The 19,513-nt window shown below is 39.4% G+C and overlaps 1 protein-coding gene across 1 annotated transcript in view; it reads right to left on the reverse strand.

Moving 5' to 3' along the window:
* Positions 1-4,033: 4,033 nt before the first annotated feature.
* ATIC (5-aminoimidazole-4-carboxamide ribonucleotide formyltransferase/IMP cyclohydrolase) overlaps positions 4,034-19,513 on the reverse strand; it is a 36,054-nt gene continuing 20,574 nt past the window's right edge. Inside the window, exons 12-16 of the mRNA XM_026707705.2 lie at positions 18,949-19,077; positions 15,585-15,677; positions 10,244-10,426; positions 7,062-7,217; positions 4,034-4,281 (exon numbers count right to left, since the gene is read on the reverse strand). Of these exons, the coding sequence (XP_026563490.1) occupies positions 4,162-4,281; positions 7,062-7,217; positions 10,244-10,426; positions 15,585-15,677; positions 18,949-19,077 (681 nt within the window). The 3' untranslated portion in view covers positions 4,034-4,161. The remainder of the gene's footprint in view (positions 4,282-7,061; positions 7,218-10,243; positions 10,427-15,584; positions 15,678-18,948; positions 19,078-19,513) is intronic.

Consider the following 19,513-nt stretch of genomic DNA (forward strand, 5'->3'; position numbering starts at 1 on the left):
CTGTTCCAAGTATTGCCTGGTTTTTTCTAATTAATCTGAGCTCAGCAATCTGTAATCATTTCTGACAGCACTGTTATACTTAGCAGTCCACAGAAACAGAATGAAACTAAAGAGAACCAATATTAGGTATTCTAGTTACCGTATTTCCCCATGTATAAGCCACCCCTTTTTTCCAAAATTTTCAAGCCCAAAAAGTAGGGGGGTGGCATATACAAAGCAGGTACACTTTTTATACGTGAAAAATGCATAAAATAATAAAGTAGGAATAAACTGGTTTTCCAGCAGTATGCTATACTTTTTTGTAAAAATTGTACGTGATGATACGATTACGAGTGCGAGTACGCGATAGAAATGCATACTCTAGGCATCGGCCTGAATGCTTCGTTCCTACTCTCGTTCCGATGCGTAGATTGCTAGCGTCGCCCGCACCGCTTTCGGCGTCATGACCGAAGTTGTAGATCTAGACGTCGAATTTTGTTTCTTTGTAAATTTTCTTTCTTCATAACTTGTTTCTCTAATAAAATATTTTTTTCAAAACTTCACAGTCCAAAAATTGGGGGGGTGGCTTATACAAAGGGGGTGCTTATACATGGGGAAATACGGTAGCCATAGAAAGTTTGCTAAATTCTTTAATTCCCTATTTTTCCCCTCAAAATAAAGCTCCAAAGGAAATTAGATTGATAACAGATTATTGCCCCATTATTTCCCAGTGAGCTGTCTACCTGAGTGGAAGTTTTAACTGTCTTTTTAAACGTGCACATTTTGGTCCATCCACATAGGAACCAGAATGGAAAAATAAATTTCTGCGAATCAATTATTAGGAATTATTAAGACTTCTGGAATCATAGAGGGATAGCGCTATTATATTCACCTATAAATGAGAGATAAAGTATGCCTATTCAGTGCCCAAGATTCTGGAATCTAGCCCTTTTCCTTGCACTAGATGTGACTGTGACAACCTTTCTTGGCTGTAAGCAGCCTTCAAGAGCTTGAGACTATTGTGCAGTTATGAAGGCAAACACACAGGTCTCTTTAAGGGAGACCTTGACAGGAGCAGTGTACGTGTCAATGCTCAGTCCAAAGCACCTTCTCAGTTTGAAGGTGCTTCACATCCTTTGGAACAATATATACTCAATATACTCCAATATACCAAATTGGAGAAGTTGCCTTCCACCTTATATTTCAGTAAACTTTCCCATTTCCTTGTAAGGTGAGGGAGTCAAAACATTTTCTGGACTCAACATCCGCTGGCATTTTAGCAGGTCAGGCTACAAGGTTTGATCAACTTGAGAGTAGAGACTTGAGATTTTGTGATTCATGTACAAATATCCTACCCAATGTATAGTATATAGCTGTATCTCACTGGTCTACACAGGTGTCAAGCGTGAGAAATCAGGAAAATCAGGCAGTTCAAATAAATATTAATTGCAAACTTAAGCTCTCAACAAGAATCTGAATTACTGTCAAAGCAAATTGGCAGTAGATAAAAGTTAATGGAATTCAAGGTTGGCTCTCTTTTGAGGTGACTTGAGACTCATGATACATTTGACCCCCTCCTTCGAGGGGCATCCAGCATGTATTTAGAACAGCTGCAATGCTCATGTGTTCACCAGTAGACCTTCCCGGCCAGCTTTTTACAGTCAATGGAAGAAGCTGAATTCACTAAACAATTGCACGACTCATTTAAATGCAGTGATTCACTTGATTGTGGAAAAAAGGTCATAAAAGTGGGCATCACACACTTAACACCCATCTTGCTTAGCACCAGAAATTCTGGTCCCAACTATCATAACTCAAGGACTATCTTTACAGATCAGATTGTGACGGGGAAAGAGAATGAATTTTAGGGCTCCACCCCAAGTTTCTTCTGAGTAAATCACTGGGAAAGCAGAAGTGTGAGATGAGAGGCCGAAGTATACAACACACCTCTGGTGATAATCCAATAGCTGGAGTTGAGAAAGCAGATGGAGTGATGTTCCAATAAACTCATGGTCTTTGTATTAGGAAGAAGTTTTGAGAGAACATTTAAGAATTCCAAAACCAAGCAAAGATTCCAACTTTAACATTCAGAATAATAGGGCTGGAAGGGGCCTTAGGTTTGAAGGCTTAGAAGCCTTATAACATCCCAGTCAAATGGTTGCCAAACCTCCAGTGATGGGAGTACCCACAATCCAGGAGGGATTTGTTTTCCATTGATCTCACTGTCAGAAAATTTCTCATGTCTAGGTTGAATCTTTCTTTAAAAAGCTTCCACTCGTTACTTTTTATCCTGCCCTCCAGTGCCTTAAAGAATAAGTCCCCTTTTATTGGTGACAGCCCCTCGAATGCTGGAAGAGAATTATGTCCCCCCATGTCCCCCTTCGATAGGTTAAACATATCCAACTTCCTCCACCATTCATCACATGGTTTAGCTCCAGATCTTTTATCAAGTTTGTTGCTCTTTTCTGCACTTTTTCCAGGATCTCAACACTGTTTTTGTATTGTATTCCAAGTGTGCCCTCATTAGCGCAATATAAAACAGTAAAGCAGCATTGATGCGGTACAAAGAAGTACTATCACTTTTTGTGATCTTGATGCAGTTTAGGACTATGCTGGCTTTTAGGGAAGTTGCAGTACACTGCTGGCTTATACATACCGGTACTTAGTGGTTCACTAGTCTTCAACCTTGGCAACTTTAAAACTTAGGGACTTCAACTCCCAGAGTTCCTCAGCCAGCACAGCTTTGCTGGCTGAGGAACTCTGGGAGTTGAAGTCCACAAGTCTTCAAGTTGCCCAAGATTGGAGACCCCTGCACTAGGATACATCCCTGAAAGTTACTACTGTTGAGCCAGGTACCTATTCCTATGATGGCGAACCTGTGGCACACATGCCACAAGTGGAATGCAGAGCCATTTGTGCCAGCACGCAAGCTGCAGGCAAACTTACCTCACTGCACATGTGTGCGCCTCACAGCTGATTTTTCGGCTGGTTTGAGGCCTTTTCCGGCCTCCCAGCAGCTTGAAAAAAGCCTCTGCAGGCTTTGCAGGATGAATAATAGGCCTGTTTTGTCACTTCCTGTAATATCGGAAGTGACGAAATGGACCTATTATTTGTCCTGCAAAGCCTTTTTCAAGCCTCTGGAGGCCAATAAAGGCCTCAAACCAGCCAAAAATCAGCTACAAGGTGCAGTGCAGGTAAGCGGGCGGCGGTAGGGGCAATTGTGCGTGCATGTGCAGGGTGCATGGGAGGGCACGTTGCCTTCTGGGTGCAAGCGCACAAGCGCGCGCGCGCACAATTTTTGGCACAGGAGCCCAAAAAGGTTAGCCACCACTTACCTATTCTGTAACTATGCCTCTGGGTTTTCCTGCCTAAGAACAGGAACGTACTTTTCTTACCACTGAACTGCATCTTATTACTTAAGGCCCTGTATTCAACTCTGTCAAGGTGCTTCTGGATCTTGAGTCCATCTTCCAAAGTATTAGCTATTCATTAAAACATTTATTAAATCCTTTGTTTCAAAGGACAAGAATACACAATGGAGATTTTCAAAGTAAGACAAGGAAATTAATACAACATACAAACAATCCTTTAAAAGTAATGTAAGTTTGTATGGTGACACATACACAAAAAGGCTCCCATCTTACAGCTCCGCTTAATAGAAGGTTTTTTTGCGTTCGTGTGTGTGCCTTCAGGTCAGTCTTGACTCTTGGGACTGCTTTGACAAATCTATGTAGTTTTCTGGCACCAATTTCAGATGAGATGGATACATCTACAAATAATACTAAAGTGATGCCAACATCCTCCTTCCCCATTTCTTACACTAGTTTCTCTGCACAATTGTTCCATCCAGAAATCATCCTATTTCCACAAGGAATCAATTTCAGGAGAAACTGCCGCCCTACTGTTAATGAACATCTTAATCAGGTTCACTAATTTAAAAGAACACATTTCCAATATGTACAATCCTTATCTGAGAATGATAAAAAGCAGTGAGTGATTTTGTGCCGATGAAAACCACACCCATGCCAAGTTCTTAAAGAATTCAGATTCACTATTGATAGTTTTGCACTTTTATTTTTCAAGAAATTTTCATACTTTTTCTCTTATTTTAGTCCTCTCAACATGTGTAGATTTTAGTAGATTGTGTAAAGAAGATGCTTCAAAAATACTGATTTTTAAATATCAGTGGTGAAACAGGCGAAGGTTGGTATGAATAAGAGTTATTCCCAGTTCATCACAAGCTTCAATCACAACTTGGTCAGCAGCAGAACCAGACGGGGAAACAATGAACTGGACTCCACTCTGAGAAAGGAAAACAGTTGTTAAGTGAATCACTTCAATTATTATGTTAATAATAATTATGGTTCTTAAGTGAATCTGGCTTCCCCGTTGACTTTGTTTGTCATATCTCAAAAGGGAAATCACATAATACTGAGTCAGTTGCTAAGTGTCTGAATTTTGATCAGATGACTATGGAGATGGTAGAACAGTTTTAAGCGTAAAAAATGGTCATGTTACTTTTTTCAATGCCATTATAACTTCAAATGGTCACTAACCAAACTGTTGTAAGTTGAAGACTACCTGTACTCAACTCAAGGGCCCAGTTAAGTGATACACTTCTCTCCCCCTTCAGACAACATAGAGAAACAGGCATGTAGGATCAGTATACCAATTACATTTCAACCCATATTCCCTAATGACTGCAACCCCCTAGTTTCTTATAAACATTGGATACTATCAAAGACAGACAGTATCCTGGGGCATGGCATAGTAAGACTCCAGACTCCAACCCAATCTTAGTACAAATCTTGGGAACATACTGTTAAAAGCATAAATATTACACAAATGTGCCGCCCAATTCATACAACTGATCAATTCTGTCAACTGACTCAAAAGCCAGTGGAAAACCAACTGAGAATCACATGGATTATTTCTCTCCTATAAAAGTCAACTAACTCAAGGCCCATTTTTTTCACATAATCCAGATGAAACAGTCATGGCTTTACAGGATTATTTGTCTCTTAAGTATGCTTTCAGTTGGATCACCACCCTCCTCTGGATTCCCTTACCCAGAAAAAGATATTTTTGCCTTTTTGATCCAGAACAATCAATCTCCTGAAAAGAGTAGTCAAAGCACTGCCTCTTTATGCAAAGAAGAACCACCTCTTAAGAGCCGTGGTTAGAATGCAGCACTTCAGGCTGCTTCTGCTGTCAGCTGCCTGTAATTTGGCAGTACGAATCTCATTGGGCTCAAGGTTGACTCAGCCTTCCATCCTTCCGAGGTGGGTAAAATGAGGACCCAGGTTGTTGGGGGCAATATGCTGATTCTGTAAACCGCTTAGAGGAGGTTGTAAAGCACTGTAAAGCGGTATGTAAGTCTAAGTGCTATTGCTAATGCAATAAAGCATTCAACCTCCTTCTTTGAGATTGCTCAATTGGCCAAGATGACCATATTATTGGGCAAGAGTCAACAAGTCTGGATCTTCAGCTTGCAAAACTGTTCCTTCAAAACTAGAAAAATGGAGTGTCTGCTTCAGATACTCCATTTGGATCTGAAACAACTTAACTAATTATGGATTATTTTACTTTGGTATGTCTCGCAAATCTCTGTGTATCACATGACATAGTGGGCCTTTCATGGGTATAATACTAATCTGCATGTAACTTAAAAGCTCTGTAGATTTGTTACTTGAGAATGCAATGAAGCCTCAAGAAAGTCCTTTTTACCACCTTCATTGTAATAGAGCAGGTGCAATAACCTAATATTTCATTCAACCTCAGTAGCATTCTGGACACTAACCTCTTTGCTTTTCTGATTGCAGTATTAGCAAAAATCTCAGCATTGGTGAAGGGCACTGGCAGCAATCATGTCAATTGCCCATAACATCCCACTGCATCCCATAATTTCAGAGGAAAAAATATTTTAATGTGTTGTCCTGCATATTTCACCCCAAAATGGTAGAAACATTACAGATGAGTGATTTCAATCCTAATTACATCCTATCCCAACACCTGAGGCAAAATGTCATGCCCCTGTCCGAGTCTGAATTCAAGGAGGAAGACAAACAGCTGACATGGAGTGGGAGTGTGGCTTTGTTGGCTGTGGAGGAAACTGGGGAAGAGCAAAGTCCGGCTGGGCAGAACGAGTTCAGAGGAAGACCCAGGCCCACCCACTCTTCATCCTAGGGCAATGGAGAAGAGAGCAATGTGGGTTGCATGGCTTCTGGAGGAGGAAAGGACCCCGATTCCCTTCATTAGACACAGCTGGAAAGAAAGTTTAAAAGAAATGCATGCTGGAGTACGGCAGCTGCTGAGAACCACCATGAGTTTATCTTGTTGTCTTTGGTTATGTGTTCCTGGTATCCTCCCAACTGTGTTGGGTTACTGGCATGCTTTCATGTCTGGAATTCTTGCTCCTGCCCTGCCGGACTAATTACCTCATTTTGCCTTGATGGATTTATAGTTACAGTTTTTGTTGACCATGTTTTGGACTTGATTCTCTGCAGCCAAAGTCTGTTCCGGAATGTGTTTTTCTCTAGCCAGAAGGCAACCAGGACATTGGGGGCAAAGTTGGAGCTAATAAAGGGACTCCTACTGATTATCTGACGGTGTTGCCTTTGTGTCACGCCCCGGGTCATCACACAAAATCTAAGTTCAGGGTGTTATCTGTGATACATTTCTGTTACTTTTACTTTTTCTTTCATCTCCTTTGAGGGGTACAGTCCAAGTTGGTAACATGAGGGTTTTTAAAAAAAATTCACTAATGTCTTAAGTTAATTAATCAAGGAACTGTGAATTTGGAAATTCGGAAGATGAAATGAAGTTTGCATTTTGTGTTAGTGCTAAATTGCCAAAAGTCTGATTTGGAATTGCAGGAAGCAATGTAGGTATCAGTCTGAGATCCATGTTGCTGATCATTCTCTAACACTTGTCCACAATCATCTCAGTGTGGTAATCTAGCTTGCTTGCTGCTTTAAGTATGTTCCAAAGAGCCAAACATTTCCATTAGAGTATGGGTAGCTGATTAAACAAGAACATCTTCTATTATGTGACTTGAACAAAAGATCACAATGTCAACTTACCTGGTTTGCTCTATCCACATTATCCCTAAAAGGGAAAAATGCATCAGAGCTTAGTGAGACACCATTTAATTTTCCAATCCAGGCTTTTTTTTCTGCTTCAGTAAGCAAACTGGGGACCTCCTCAAATTGTGCCTTCCACTTTGCAAAATCTTCACCCTGTAAAAATGTATTTTTAATCATCTGCTAGATGGAGCAAATCTCATTCATATAAACATGGCAAATACAGTGGCAGTTTGTTTTATCCACCTTTTTCCTAGCCTCATAATTTGAAACAGAACTAAGAACTGCAGCATCAGTTTTTATGGCTGGAATGTATGGTATTTTAAGCCAAATGTCATAAGCTGGTTTTTAATTTTCATGAGCTCCCAACTGCCTCAAGAAATCAACAATCTAGTTGACTTGTTTTCTTATGAATTTCATTTAATATGAGTTATTTTTCAGATAAAGATAAGAACGTTTGGTTACTCCATACTCCACATATTCCATACTCCATATATTCCATACTCATTTCTGCAGAAAACAATAAAATTTACTGTGCTTTAGTGTTCCCTCTATCAACATAAACTTTTCTGGTAAAGAGAGCGCAAATAGGTGAATAGTCCTGTTACTATTGGTTCTACAATATTAAGTAGGGAGTCGAGCTGTCATCTTTGGTGATCTGATGTGCCACTGCCTTACAGGATTCCTAAAAATGAAGACATGGCTCTTTCTGATGGAGCACTCTGTTGAGTCCTTAAGAATGAATTGCTATTCCATACGCCATGCCAGGTACCCCCATGCCTTCTTCGGAGGAGAATATATTCGGAAAGCCCTAAGGTTCATGTACACTCCAGGAAGCACAATATTCTTGAGGATTCTGCACCTGGCTCCTGAGGACAGGGCTAGTAAGGAGGGGAGGGGGGGTATAGTAGTGGGTACTAATGGGGAAATCACAAGACATTGGTGCAAAAGATATCCCAAATATTTTTCAAAAGAGTCCCACAAATATGTGTCTTACAATAATTTGCATCTGCTACAGTCAAGTTAGATTTCACATAAATAGGCATCTTCATTGGTCTAAGGCTAATTCGGGCAGAATGCTTTGGTCTTCAATCATTAGTGATGACTCTACAAAAGGGTTCCCCTTCTCAAATGAAATTTAATTAGTTATGATAGTTCACTTAGCGATGGTTCAAAGTTACGACATCCTTGCCAAAGGTACTTCCTGGTCCCAAAGTTATGTATGTTAGAAGCTGCAACATGATCCCTGAATATAACCCCCCCCCCCCATCCTGCCCTGCTGGGTCTCCAAAAGCACTGGGCCTGTTTTTCTATCCTATTGGGTTTCCACACATTCCTCTGCATCCTGTCACCAATCACTCTTACCTTTTGAAGATCTGTAGAGCTTTAGAACATGCTGGGCCACACAGCAGAAAAGCAGCCATTTTTTTTTCTCAGATGCTGTCAAAGCTGGGGTGGTGGTGTTTCTTAAACCTCACATTCTTACACACTTGTTTTTGCACTACACGCGGCAGACAGAACTAGAGCACCAAGCTCTCCATTTCTTTTGCTCAAACCTTGCCAATTATACCACCACAGAGACAGAGAAATGGAGAGCTTGTTGCTCTTGTTGGGCCTGCTTTGCAGGCCGCAGTAAGGATTGAGTAGACAGGGAAGCATCTACAGGGGTCTCCCTGAGGGAGAGGACTCTCATGGGAATGCAGGCAGCTGTGGGGGTGCCCTCCTGCAGATGCCAGGGACTCCAGCATCCAAGGCACCAGAGGTGAGCAACCAAGGGCAGGTACAGGGCTTCCAGGCATGGCACTTGGTGGCTGCTCTGACCTGGCTCTCTGTGAGAGGTTCAGCCATCCCTGGCAACAGCACTGCTGCGAGGGACTCGATTCTTCTGCTGCCATTCTAGCTGGCTGCCCAACCACCTGTGTCCCGCCTCCTCCGGTTCAAATTAGCTTTTGAACTGCAATCCCCAAAGCGGCTCATTTAAATCAGTTACCCAGCAGCACCTAGAGGGTGCCTGTTGCATTGCTCAGGCTGGAACCAAAGGTGGCCTACAGGGACATGATAGATCTTCTTACAGACGATTCTATCTGTGCAAAAATGAATGTGTGTAAGAACACAAGATGTGAGGGGAAAATACAGCTTTGCCAGCATCTGAGAAAAAGTCACCTACTGCAGGGCTCAGCCTGTTCTGGAGCTTTGGAGAAGGTGATTGCTAATAGGGATGGTGGTGTGGAGAAGGCACAAGCAGCTGTGGAGATCCCATGGGGTGGGAAGCGACCATCATATATCTTGGTGGGTGGGGAGATGCTGGAGACCATGTTTTTGCTACCCCTGAGGGACCACATGTGCAGTTAACTACCCATTCGTTTGATTAACATATGAATTGGGGAAGGGCGGAGTTCATTTATTTAATGTGATTCAGTTAATGTTATGATCGTAATGGGTAGGCTTCATTACTATTGTACCTTGAGGACTACCAATACTTAGAATGTTCTCAATCATCATTTTTGAAAAGTGGACACCTTTTTATGTAGTCCAGACAAAATCTCAGCAATTAGCAATATCAACAGCCTTTATGGGTTGATATGGAAAAACTATGAAACTGGTGTTCCCAATATTATTCTCTTCTAGTGATCCTTCCAAAGATATGTTAAATTAAAAAACAACCCATGAATAAAGTTTTCCAGGAAGATATGAAAAAAGTTACCAAAGTTACCCATCACTTCTGGAATTTAGCTGCTATGAATGATCAGAACCAGCAGAAAATAATCACCTTCTGTTCTATTCCAGACTCTCCCTCAGTGTAGAAAAAGGTAATATCCAATATTGTCTCAAACCTTTGAAAAAAACAGACTAACTTCAAAAGTACTCATTCCCATTTGATCCTAATCTACCACAACCATTAGGGATGATGGATCCCTAAGCTTGTTTTGGATGTGCGTAAGATATTTTTGAATAAAGAAAGGATAAATTTCAATGGTGGAAACTCTTGTTTTGAAACATGCTTCGTTATTATTCAAATGGCAATATGCATCAGTGTTTTTCAAATTTGGCAGCTTTGATGAGTGGACTTCAACTCCCAGAATTAGAGCCAAGCTTCTCACACTTCTGGCTGGAAATTTTGGGAGTTGAAGTCCATGTATGATTTTAAGAGTTGCTTCTATTTATGCGTCTGATTGCTTTACCTCACCAATGGTCCCAGTAACATATTGATCAATAGCATTGGAGATCTCTGCTCTTTTTACTCCAGTTTTGAACTTCATGGAAAGCACTCGTGGGTGATGTCTGAGCCACCAGAAATTTGCCTTGTCTCCAGCCAGACGGGTACAGTGGATACGGGATTGCTGCCCTGCCCCAATTCCAATCACCTAAAACACATGGAACAATATAATTAAAAGGCATATGAAAAGCTTTGTATGTATTTATTATGTCATTATCACTAAAAGCCATGACATTAGAGTCATATTCATTTATTTTGTTTTCCTTACAGCATTGCCAGTAGACAAGAATTTTATTATTTCAAATCACAGGTTTTCAAGTTAATAGTACAAACTGTTAACTTAGGGCAGGGGTGTCAAACTGGTGGCCTGTGGGCTGGATGCATCACATGCAGGCCACCCCCACTACACAAAGGAGAAAAACATAGTGAAACATCATGCGACAGCAGTGTGATGCTGCGAGTTTGAAACCCGTGACTTAGAGCCTTTTCACTACTCAACTTTTGTTAGCTCAGTTCTTGTATTTGTAAAGTTATCTTATTTCCGATAAAGTATATGTCTCTTCCAGTGTTTGCAACAGCAGCCTCTGCTTTTTCAGCAGAAAATAATCGTTCAGTTATCTCACTTTCCAAACCTCTGTCAGGCCTTTTAGAATAAACAAATACTACAATTCCACTTAAAGGGAACATTTGTTAGGGAGCTCCTACCTAAGCTTTTCCACTGACGTCACCTTAACTGACTCTTTGGAAACTGCCTTTTACTCGTTCTATAGGCACTGCAAGAGATTCAACAGGAAGCAATCAATTATTCACAATGCAAACCGTCTCAGGATTCTCCTCTTGCAATGAAAAGGAAATTCACAGATACTTCTTCACCTCATACCTAATCCCTTAGACTACAAACTGATCAGAGTTCTTGTTGAAATCTGCTGCAAAATTTCCCTCTTAGCTTGTACATTTAGTTCAATGCACTTTCAAGCCCTATCTGTAATCTGTAAGAACAATGATTAAAAAGGGGATTCCAATAAAAGTTGAAGAATACTTATCAAAACCCCACTGCATGCTTATAACAATATAGATCAAATACAAGTTGGAAGCTTGCTTCTTTGGGAGGAACAATAGCAGTTTTTTCAATTTAGAGCTTCTGTGGTCTTTTATTGAACCAGGAATTATGGAAGAGTTTAATGGGAATGACTAATTACTTAATTATATTAGGAAAACAAAATTATTGTCAAAGTCAGTTGGAGACAGGGAGATAGAAATAGGCAAAAGCTTTGTGAATCCTTCTTCAGGAGTTACTTTCTCCAACTCAAGGGGGAAAAAAGTGATATTTTAGAAATCTTTGTAAACTCAGGATTAAGTAATGCAGAGAGCACTGAGGAATATGTTACTGTGTTAACAGCCTATTCTACTGCATTGCAGCATCCCCAGAATCACATGATCAAAATTCAGACGCTTTCCAACTGGCTGATATTTATGACCTGAGATCCTGTGATTTACCTTTTATGCTCTTCTGACAAGTAAAGTCAGTGCAGAAACCAGATTCACTTAACCATGTTATTAACTTAAAAACTACAGTTATTTACTTAACAACTGTAGCAAGAAAAGTTGTAAAATGGGTCAAAATTCACTTAACAACTCTCCTGGTAAGTAGCAGAAATTTTGAGCTCAATTGTGGTCTTAAGTCAAGGACTACCCATAAAAGCATTTGAAGGGTGCCCAAGTTAGACTCAATCAGAATTAGGGCCTTCTAAACCAAAGCTGCTTATTTATACCATGCAAAAGAATCCATTTAAACTGAGAACTGCAAAAATACAGACTTCAGAAACCCTGATATAAATTTAGAGCTATCTGAGATACGCAAACATATGAAATTGTCTAGGATTCCTGGAATCCCTATTCATTAAGTTAAGCATTTCACGATCTCAGGACTATGAATTCTTAAAGGAACTGACTCATTGCAAGACAATGATAAAGCAAAATGAAGATGCTATAATATATCAGGGACTACTATGCCGTAAGGACACCAAATCTGAAGGCTGAACTTTATTGGAAACTATACACATTTAGCTGGATGGGCTGGAAAATATATGAAGGAACACTAAACTTAATGAGACCATTAAGTGGAAAGACAGAGAGCAATAAACTGTAGAAGAGATATGTGGTTATGTGAATGTTTTAAAGAAGATTAAAAAAAAACCCAAGCATACAAACCCCATGTGCCCCTAAGTCCACCTAGTTCACATTTTTTAAAAGACAGAGATGTGTATGTATGTTTCTATCTCTGTTTTAAAGGACTAAAATGTGTCAAAAATTGAAATAAAATACAAATCAAACTTTTAATTCAGGGGTGTCAAACTCACAGCCCGCAAGCCGGATGCGTCACATGCTGGCCCCACCTCCATGGGAAAGGGGAAAAAAGTCCTGATATGTCATGTGACGATGCCATGATGATGCAAGTTTGACACTACTGTCTTAATTGAAAAAGCTTTAAGATACTCAGTCCTATCCCTTGGTGACCTCATTTGTCATATATCTCTGTAGTTCTTGCAACTTTGATCCATTCCTCTTTAACAAGCCAAATCTATGTCTGCTTTTAGGCACACCATCCACTATCACTAAACACATAATATTACTTTTAAGCTGTGATCATTTTGTAAATATGTTTGTGCCCATTAACTATCATCACTCTTGAATTCAAGCAAATTGTTGCCTATGTATAAAACCATTAAAAGTTTGCTGAACTAGGCAGACAACACAAGAAATTAGCTAAGTAAACATGTATAGAACTCAAATATATGAGTACATGAGTCAAGTATATGAGTGTCTGGAATACTCACTTGAGATCTATCATTTCAAACTGAAAGTGTGTACATCAGCAACAGATCTTAGCCTGTTCTGGATGATTTCCTTAGTACATTTTTATTAAGTACTACGAGGGCAGCATTTACCCTGATGCCAATAAACTAAAAAGGCAAAGGCAACATATTCCTAGATGTACATTACCTATCCCCCCAGCTCCTGAAAAACCCTTTAAAACAAATCATAAAAAAAATCATAGGATTCAATGAATTGAAAAGTTCTTGGTTGAGGAAAAATATGCATGTTTTTTTTAACAAGTTTGAAAATATTGGCATAAAAATAATCTTTGTTTTGAAATAAAAAGGTAGACTCTATAACTCTGAATAAATATAGTATCAGCAACAGGGATTAAGCTTCTTCAAGTCATAAACTTGCTGTGCTAAAACAGAATGGACATATGTGTTATTTGCCAGATAATGCTTGCTTTTATTTTAATTTGACTAGAGTCTACCTTTTGCCAAATCACAGCTGCAAATTCCCTTATGATGGCATTATTTCTACAAAGACCCCAAGGGGCTCTTGCAGAGAACACATTAAGGTGAAAAAATGAAAATGCTTGAATGAGTTTGTAGAAGTCAAGTTTTATTAAAGCTCATGAAGAACATGAGCTTGGCATGACAAAGAGAGATTAAGAGCTACCCACATGGCTTCTTTAAAAATAAATACAAACAGTAAAATGCCATTTGATGCCTTCATTTGAGAGAAAGTCCCATCATGCAATCTTGCCATTTATATTCAAGTAAGCACAAAAAGGATCAAACTTTATAGTTATGAAAACTTGCTTTTCTACTTTCTTTTAAAATATTTGGAATTCTTCAATTTTCCTTTAATTGAATCAGGTGGAAAGAGCTATTTATCCCATGCAATCCAAACTACTAAATATCTAAATTATTTCAAATTAAGCAACCCTGACAGATGACTGTTTTCTGCTGATTGAATACACCTGGTATAGGGAAGAATCACCACCTTTCTTAGTAGTTGACTTTATGGTCAAAATGCTCATATTAAGAAATATTTCCTTTCAATCAAGATCTGCCTTCCCACAAACTGGACTCAGTACTCAAGCTGGGGTTCGATCAAGCAGAAAAACTGAACTGATTACATTCTATACACTGTACTTAATGCACTTTAAAACTGCATTTGTGTTGTTTTTCAGACATGTATACTATTCAATATGCAATCAGCTAGTATTTTAAGATCCTTTTCACAAATGTCAAGCACAATATTCCATATTGCATACTTAATTTTTGGACCTACCGTTAGCGACTTAATATTCTTTTCTAATTTGAAAGACATACTTTTTGTATATGAATATTATTTTCAAACCAATTATGTACCTTTTTGATTGACATCCATTCAATTCAGTGCTTAATCAGCTTGCCAATTAAAGAACTGCAGGTTATTTTGTCAATCATTTTTCCTGACATACACACTATTTATTACATAAGTTTTCTTATTAAAAAAAATGAATACGATTCTACTCTAAATCTTATTCTTGTGACATCTTTGCTGTCTAGTAGTAATTACTGTATTTAAGGGGCTTGTACATCATGAACCCCTACATAACCTGACTTAGAATCTTCCTAGATAATGCCAGAAATCCGTAGTTCCTCAGACCCTCCTTTCCCCTGCTTTGCAATTTGGCACTTCAGCCATTCTTAAGAATAATTTTATTTTCATTTCAATAAAGGAGGCAAGCCAATTACCTCCCCAATTATTTGGATATATTCATGAAATTACTCTTTAAAAAAGAATAGCTTAACTTCACATAATCTTCCATGATGTGTACAAATGCATTTTCCAAACAGAAAGTGCTATCATCTTTAGCTTTTGGGACAGATAAAACTAAACTTTCATTCTCCTAGTTAATGACCCAAGATCACTATATAAAGATGGTGAGAAGACAAAGATTAAATGAGTGCAGCTAGCATTCTGATCTGAGCTACTGAAAGCCTGGAAGTCCACAACATCAGAATGTATAGACTGGGTAGGATCTGATGATTCAGTAATTCAAAATATGAACGAAGCCTTATAATAGAAACTCAGCATTGCACTTTTGTACAATATTTAGCATTTAACATTTTAAAATGTTTAAATCTGATGTTGAGAATCTGATGTTGGTGAGATGTTGCTGAACACTCAACAACTGACTATAGATCATGTTAGTTAGAACCTGCATGGATTACATTTACTTAGATTATGAGCTTTTATAGAATCTGTAAAAGCCCTTATCACTGCTTGATATCTTCATATCACTCTTCATATTCTTGAAGACCATCTCACACAACAAGATGAAAACTGATATTGTCCAGGATAACAATTTATGTCGGAAATGTTAGGAACAATTTTATAACAATAAGATCTGTTTTGATAGCAATCATGTTTAAAATTGAATATTAAATCAGGAAGAACAATAAAATACTCCTCTAAATGCCCCGTGTACATACCTGTCCATTCTTGGCATAACAAACAGAATTAGACTGAGTATATTTAACAGCAATGGTGGCAACAATGAGATCTCTGATAGCTGAATCAGACAACTGAAACAAAGAAAGATTATTACAATGGCATCTTGGGTCTTTAAAGGGAAATGAAAACATTACCTGGTTACAGATAGTCAAGACTTACAATTAATCAGTTAACAATTAAGTTACAATGGCCTTGGAAAAGTGGTTTATTACAGCCATGAAGCATTTCCTGCCATCAAAAAATCCCCCATCCCCATTTACCATGTGAAGATCTAGCAAGCTATCTCCTCTTTAGCTTTTCAGCCATGTGGGCCCCTCTACAGCTCCATTTTGGCCTCCGCAGGCCTCGCCCGGCACTCTGCTGTCCAAAATGGAGTTTCAGAGGGGCGGACTTCCAAAGCTCCATTTTGGCTGGCAAACTGCCGAGCAAGGCTTGCACATGCCAAAACTGAGGCTCAGAGGGGCAGGCCAAAACGCACAGGATGAATGTTGTAGAGCCTCTGCAGTTGTTCCTACGGGCAAACTACTGCTGCCGTGGTGCTGAAACATTCATCGTTTCAGGACTTGTTTGCAAACACTAGGGGGCGCTTATTGCATACTTCAAACATTTTACTAAGGGAACGCTGGTAACCTGGGGATTACTTGTACAAAAAGTTGGACGGTTGAATTACAATAAAAATGTTTTTTTAATGGAAGGCAATTTCTTAAAATGTCAGAGATGAATTCCAGTTTAAAAAGCTTACCAATATCTTTCTTGGATGTCTATCAAATAAATAAGTCATGCAGGTCATGGTTATCCCAAAGGTGCTTTTTCCAATAGGCAACTGGATTTTCTTGGTTTTTTCCTTGAAAATATTTCGCACCTCATCCAAGGTTTTCCAAAACTGATGAGAAGCGAAACATTTTAAAGGAAAAAATCCCCAAGAAAGTCCAATTGCCTTTTGGAAAAGCACCTTTGGCTCTTTATTTGTTGTATGTTTCACCAATACACTTTTCATATCCAGTTTCCTAATATTCATCGTCTACATGGCATGTATTTTAGTCAGGTGGAGCTGCAAAAGTGTGATTAGGTGATTCTGTTGAGTGCCAACTGAGTTTAAACATCTGACGTAGCTCCACAGGTGCCTAGACCCTCTGTTTGCAGATAATCCCAGTTCAAACTGGTGTCAAACCTGGTGTCTCCAATCATGGCTACCAAAGAAATCCTAAAAAGATATTTTGAATAAAATTTGCTGTCAGCGTTCCAGGGAAAATCCATTCCTGTCAGTAACTCACACGCCATCTCAAAGTACTTTTATTAGAACAGTACTTGGCACATACTGGGGAAATCCAGAACTAAATTTTCCCGGCTTCCCCACAAAGTCCCAAGCTACAACCCATCCCCTTTTCCTTCATCACCAGATCACATACACCAATCCCAAAGTAAGTTTGAATTCTTCTCTGCACCACGCTCTGTAACCTTGAACTATCAAAATAATATATTTTTTCTACTAAGAGCTATTCAGTTAACATCACCCCCTCCCACTTTCTTCAACTATGTGGCAGCAATGAATTCCATAGCTGACATTTGCCAGTATTGAGGTAAATAGGAAGGTTGCTTCCTAGCTGTAATCAGTGTTAAACGTTTTTGCAGTTCTTTAAGGCATCTTGCCTTACACCTAACCAACCCAAAGTTGCTGTTGTTGCAACTGGACCTTGATCACCAGAAAAGGCAAAATTTGAGATTCAAAGGGCAAAATAAGGAGTATTAATTAACTTTTAGAGTTTGGTTAAACATCTGGCTTGTGTCAGAAAGAGTAAACTGTTTCATAAATCATTCTCACTGCTAATGGTCTAAGATCCTCCACCTATAATCAGTGTAGGAACTCAGTAGGATAGTTTTTCATGAATGAAGGCAAATATACATGTCCCAGGATAATGATGTTTAATCAAATTTGGGTCAGTCACTGGAACCAGAGATGTACTCTTCCGAGCTTTTGGACTCATGATGGAGCCCATCTTTAGGGATGGAATACGTGCTTTGGGCAGTTTTCAGAGTTGTGTTTATTTATGTGGCGCCTTCCTTGTCAGCACAATTGACAAGCCATCAGCACACCCATCAGCCAATAGGAAGGCACCACATAAACATGACTAGTGAACAGCCCAAAGCACATATTCTAGTAGAGAAATTCCCTGAAGTTGGTCTTCAAAAGCTCAGAATAGTAAATATCTGGTTCCAGTGCCCAACCCAAATTCAATTTTGCAGTATAGTTTTTGGTTATTCTGAAGCAAGCAGAAAGTGCCCCAAAACAGCAGCATAAAGACTAAATCAAACTTACCATAAACCCCTTCCCTTTTCCTAATCCAGTTTACCATTTCCCCCAAAATACAACCTACCCTGAAAGTAAGTCCTAGCTTGATTTTTTACATGTGCACCCAATAGAAGCCCTACCCCCCCAAATAAGCCTTAATTAAGACCCCACCCACTCCAGAGTACACTGGTAAAAATTAAGCTAGGGTGGGGATGGAGGGGGGAGCTGCCCTCCTACTTATTTTTGGATAGTTGTAGCCAGGCCTTGCACACCCTGACATCTGCCTCGCCAGCCCACTTCTTCTGCAGCCGGCAAGGTTTTCCTGAAGGCCTCTGTAGCTGATAACAAAGCTCCAGATCAATCCGGAGCTCTGCTATCGGCTGTAGAGGCCTTCAGGAAAGCCTCGCTGGCCACAAAAGAAGAAATTCCTGAAGGCCTCTGACAGCAAAAAGGAGGCCAGGGACGATGCGCGCAAATGAGGTTCATCATGGATGACATCCCCTGAAAATAAGATCTGGTGCCCTTTTTGGTGGCAAAAAAAATAAAATAAGACAGGGTCTTATTTTGGGGGAAACACGGTAATAAAGCAGAAAATCCAACATTTTTCAAAAACTGTTACTTGAACCTTCCAAATCTGTAGTAACAACAGATTTGTCAGTGTGAGTTCTAGAGAGACTTTAGAGCAAAGTCTGCTAAGCTACATTTTTCTGGGACTGGTTCTTTAAAGAAAGAACTCCACTTCCTCTCTGATAATCACAGTCTAGTTCAGACACAAAATGAATTTAGCATCTAATTATCTCCAACCCTCTTTTCTTCTCCGCACTTTCTGACTATACAGTAAGAGCAATTTTCACCATCTGGTTCATAAGCAATCTTTCTCCAAGTTTTCAAAAGTGATTAACAGCTTGGTTGATAGAGATCCTTTTAACAGCAGTTGCAATAGGACTAAGCATTACTATTGGAATTAATCCCATTTTCATTCAAGATGACATACCTATTAGATACCTAATTTACAGATACCCAATTTCAAAACATGCCTTTTTCCTACTTACGTTTTTGTTTTTAGTAACAATGTTTTTGAATAGTGATCGATCAATCACACCATCATTCCTTTTCTGCATTAGATGCAATCCAAAGAGAGTACGGACTTCATTTTCCTCTGGTTCAAAAGTTGGATCTATCTAAAATCAGAAAAAGATTGCACATCTTTGACTCATTATTTGGTATCAATTACTTATTATTTAACATATGGCAAAATAAAGTGTCAGCAAATATATATACATATGCATACATCATATATACATACATCATTATGACCCAGGAGATTACAGCACAAGACCCAGAATGTCAAAACAATAGAACTCAGAAGGTCATCACACAGCCCATTATCTAGGTCGTTACAACACAGGAGGCTGATAGACACACAGCCAATACCTCGGCCACACATGTTCTTACAAAAAAGCCAGCCAATCAGCAAACATCAACTCCATCAACCAATCAAGAAATGACAACACAGCCAACCTCCCCACCAGTATATAAAGGGAGACGGCAGCTCCAAATCATGCTTTGCTCTCACAAGCATGAAGCCGAAAGCACCAGCCTGAAGATGGCGACTGG

This window comes from Pseudonaja textilis, chromosome 1 (genome assembly GCF_049901715.1).
Source record: "Pseudonaja textilis isolate UNSWEBS1 chromosome 1, rPseTex1.2, whole genome shotgun sequence".
NCBI classification, from domain to species: domain Eukaryota; kingdom Metazoa; phylum Chordata; class Lepidosauria; order Squamata; family Elapidae; genus Pseudonaja; species Pseudonaja textilis.